At 41.9% G+C, this 3923-nt stretch overlaps 1 protein-coding gene across 4 annotated transcripts in view; it reads left to right on the top strand.

Moving 5' to 3' along the window:
* Nucleotides 1-3409, top strand: part of pknox2 (PBX/knotted 1 homeobox 2) — an 85462-nt gene extending 82053 nt beyond the window's left edge. For 2 of the 4 annotated variants that reach the window (XM_015388821.1, XM_015388822.1), the window contains exons 10-11: nt 321-499; nt 1953-3407. In XM_015388821.1, the coding sequence (XP_015244307.1) occupies nt 321-499; nt 1953-2221 (448 nt within the window). In that variant the 3' untranslated portion in view covers nt 2222-3407. Of the gene's footprint in view, nt 1-320; nt 500-1952 lie in introns of all 4 variants that reach the window. The other 2 variants (XM_015388823.1, XM_015388820.1) reach the window with 2 other exon arrangements.
* Nucleotides 3410-3923: the final 514 nt, after the last annotated feature.

Here is a 3923-nt window from a genome sequence, read left to right as displayed (position 1 = left end):
GATGAAGACAATAGTATTGCTAACTCTGAAAGTTCAACTGGATCAAAGCAGTTTAATTACTGAGCACTGAGATCTAACAGGACGAGCACAGATAAAAGTCCATTTTCTGAGGCCATGAGAATATCATGACTGAGGATAGAAGTTTGCTTCATTTTAAAATAGTGTAGAAACCAAATTTAATTTCTAGATGAAGGTTTGAAACTTTTAGAATTCTCTAAAACAGATTTAAAATTTCCTCTGAATAATCTGTGTAAAATTCATTGCAGTCTACATTGTTTTCAGGTTTCCCATCATCTCTTTTCCATGTCTTGTTGTTAAAGGTTCATCAACGCCCGTCGCCGAATCCTTCAGCCCATGTTGGATGCCAGTAATCCAGACCCGGCTCCAAAGGCAAAGAAGATGAAGTCCCAGCACCGCCCGACGCAGCGCTTCTGGCCCGACTCTATTGTGGCCGGAGTTCTGCAGACGCACCGATCTCAGGCAGTCAACAACTCAGAAAGTACGTCACATTCCCACAGATCAACTCTTCCATCATCCAATCACACACAGGCTCATGGACGGGTGGTGTTTTTAAGCCTTCAGCTTATTGTTTAGACATTTGTTAGTTAATTCCAGTTTTCTTAGGTTTCCTCAGCTGCTTTTCTATATCAGACTTCAGGCTCTCACTGTCACTAAGATTTGATTCTGTGATCTTTGAGAGACTTTTTCCTTTTATTATTTTGAGCCATGAAGCCATCATGCTGGAAAATAAGAACTTGTAGCCAAAAGGAAGTTGATCTTCCATTGATCCTGCTCTTTAACTCTAACTGCAAAGTGTTTGGACAGACGCGATGTCTCTGCTGTCCTTAATCATCCGAACATTATTCCTCTCTGGCTGTGAGGATTTGGTGCCATGGTTAACCAAGCTCTGCGCTGGTGGCAGTTTTCCTTTGATGCCAACCGTTATATGACGACATGTCGTCTCTGTTCCGGCTGTCAGTCTACTGATGGGATCACAGGGTGATTCAGCAGGATCATTTACAGCTTTTTCTCTGCTGCCAGAGCAAAAGTGATATATTCATAGATCAGCTTTAGTTAATCTGTAAACGATAATCTGTTCAGAACCTCTGCTCAGTAATCTATCTGCAGTCGGATTTCTCACCGGATCAAAGAAGACACTAACCATTCAAACCAGCATCTTTCTGTCATGATAACAATGTCATGACTGAAATGTGTCTCGACTCTCACCACTAGATGGCAGCATTGGCTCGGTGTCTGTAAACTGAGGAAGATTAGATTTCAAGGGCAAAGATTCTGTCATTTATTAAAAGAAGTTTCCCTCAGGGATCAGCTGAACATGTTTTCCCAACTAGCTGGAGGTCTGCCGGGAGCAGCCGGATAAAGACAAAGGAACTCAGAATACTTTATGGATTTAAGCCGCTTCTAATTTCTGCTGTAATCTCAGCAGACTGAACAATGCAGGGAAGTGAAGCATCAACCCGTGTTTAGAATCCCTCCACCACCTCTGGATGTTAGCTTTAGCTTCTCACAGCGTGAAAACATTCATCGCTAATACTCCGTCGTCATGGAGATTAATGAAAAAACTAAGATGGTAAAACATGATCAATAATCTGAGAAAAACTGCTTCAAAAATATGTTGGATTTAGATTAATTCAATCTGATCTATCAATATAGAACAGAATAGAACATGATAGCATAGAATAGGTAAGAATAGAATAGAATCATTTTTTATTTAAGTTTTCAGCCAGCATGGATCAGTGAAGGTAACAGTCAAAAAATGATATAATTGATGAGAATTAAAAACGAAATGATTGTGAGAAGCAGAAGCTGCATTAATTGAAGATTAATGGCGGTGAAATGATAAATATAAACAGATTAAGTTTCTGGGCCATGCCAGTAAAACCAGTTGATGTCTGAGGTTCCCACTAACTCCTGTCTGTCCGTTCCCACAGACCCCCTCAGCATGGACGGCCTGCAGTCGCTGTCCTCAGACTCTGCCACCCTGGCCATGCAGCAGGCCATGCTGGGAGCCGATGACTCCATGGACGGCACGGAGGACGACGAGGAAGAGGAGGAGGAGGAGGAGGAGGAAGGCATGGATGAAGAGGAGGAGGAGGAGGAGGAAGGAGAGGAGGAACATGACAGAGGAAGGCAGCTGCCTGGCAGGGGAGGAGGAGGAAGGAGGGAGCTCAGCATGGATGCAGAAGACGAGCTGGATTAGCAGGATGAACTTTGACCCGAGCTTCCTGCTCCGTCACACCCACTAGCCTGGCTTCAACGCCGAACCGCCGCCGCTTCTTCAGGGCACGTTACGCCTTCAACACAGACGCACATCCAGACGTTTATCCGCTCTGCCATCGGTCACGTGACATTTGTTCATTCTACGTCCTCAACGCAGTGAAGGTTGGCTTGATTAGGGAAAGGAAAGGGAGATCAGAACCTCCACGGGTTTGAATTATTTTCAAATAATTTCATCTTTAGTTCTGGGATATAAAAAAAAATATTAAAAGAGACGCTGCAGATTGATGAGGGAAAAAAGTCTTTTTCACTTTGTGAGGAAATGTGGAAACAGCTCCTCATGCAGATGTGAGATTTTGGTGCCTGACGTTGGTTTTAAAAGGGCTGCAGATTTATTTTGGCTTTTCTTTCTTCACTGACAGGAAGAAGTTGTTTGATTTAGCAGCAAATGTGTCATGTTTGCTTTCTAAACTGGGGGGGGGGGGGTCAAAGGGAGCTGGGAACAAACGACTCGGAGCCTCTCAGCATCACAAGCATGACGTTTTCAAACTTTCTCAGTTTGTAGTTTCTTCTTCTTCTTCTTCTTCGAGCCAAAAAAAAAAAAAGGAAAACCCAGACAAAAAAAGAGAGTTTGTTCACCGGTGTATCCCGACTGCACATACAGTATGTAAATTGGATTCTTCCTCTGTTTGCATCCCGAAGCTGAAGGTTTGCATATTTATTCAGTTCTTCTGTGTGTTTGCCTGTTTCGTGCCCTCAGAGAGTAGCTTCAGCAAGGTGACTGTTTCTGATTGAAAACGAGTGGCGCCGTGTGCGTAAGTGCTGGAATCCAGGCGCGGATTCATACTGCAGACTTAATGTAACAGCAGGAATCCCTGCAGCAGCAGCAGACAAGAAACTGTGAATCACATCAAACTCTTTGGGGATATTTTTATCCACAAGACAAACGAAGTCAGACTTTTCCAACGTGAAAATGTTTAGAAAAAGACGAAATAAACCCAACTCATGTTATATTGAATGTTCTGATAGTTTATTGTGAAGTATTGCTCATTATTATTCTTTTCTTGATTGCCTTTTTTTAATGGATCTTCCAGAGCAACGAGGAGAATATTTCTATTTCATTTGTATACTTTGTTGTCAAAATCTATTGTGTTTCAATAGATGGGTTTTAATAATTAAACATGTAAATCTGATGTAAACCTGAAGCAGCTGTTCGTTTGTCGCAATGAAGGAACAACAGAAATGCTGGGGGTTAACGGCGTGTCCACGTCCTGCTCTGGACTCAAACCTGACCTCACTAAAGAATGAGATTCTGACTTTATGTCAAAAACAACAAATACAGAAGATGGTAGACGATGATCTGGGAAGGTTATGATGCTGAAATGAAAAATAAGACGATTGAACCTAAAAGCCAAAGAGACGCTGCCCGTCGTCTTCTGATCCAACTGAACGAACCTCAGCGGAATTTTAAAATTCCTAGGAAAGTCATCTTCAACTTTCAAATCATTCTGCCTTAAACATAAATATAAATTTACTCTTTATCAGAGGATTTTGTCCCAAAATGTAGAAAATTTCAATAAAAAAAAAATCCCGTCTTAAAATCTGTGTTTTTTTCCCTTTATCTTCTGCAGGCCAGTTAGTTCTACGTCAGCCTGAACACCTAAATTCGGCCAATCATATATCAA

Source organism: Cyprinodon variegatus, unplaced genomic scaffold, assembly GCF_000732505.1.
Source record: "Cyprinodon variegatus isolate N-32 unplaced genomic scaffold, C_variegatus-1.0 Scaffold437, whole genome shotgun sequence".
Classification (NCBI taxonomy): Eukaryota; Metazoa; Chordata; class Actinopteri; order Cyprinodontiformes; family Cyprinodontidae; genus Cyprinodon; species Cyprinodon variegatus.
The sequence above is the reverse complement of the archived record's forward strand: the minus strand, read 5'-3'. Positions and strand labels throughout refer to the sequence as shown.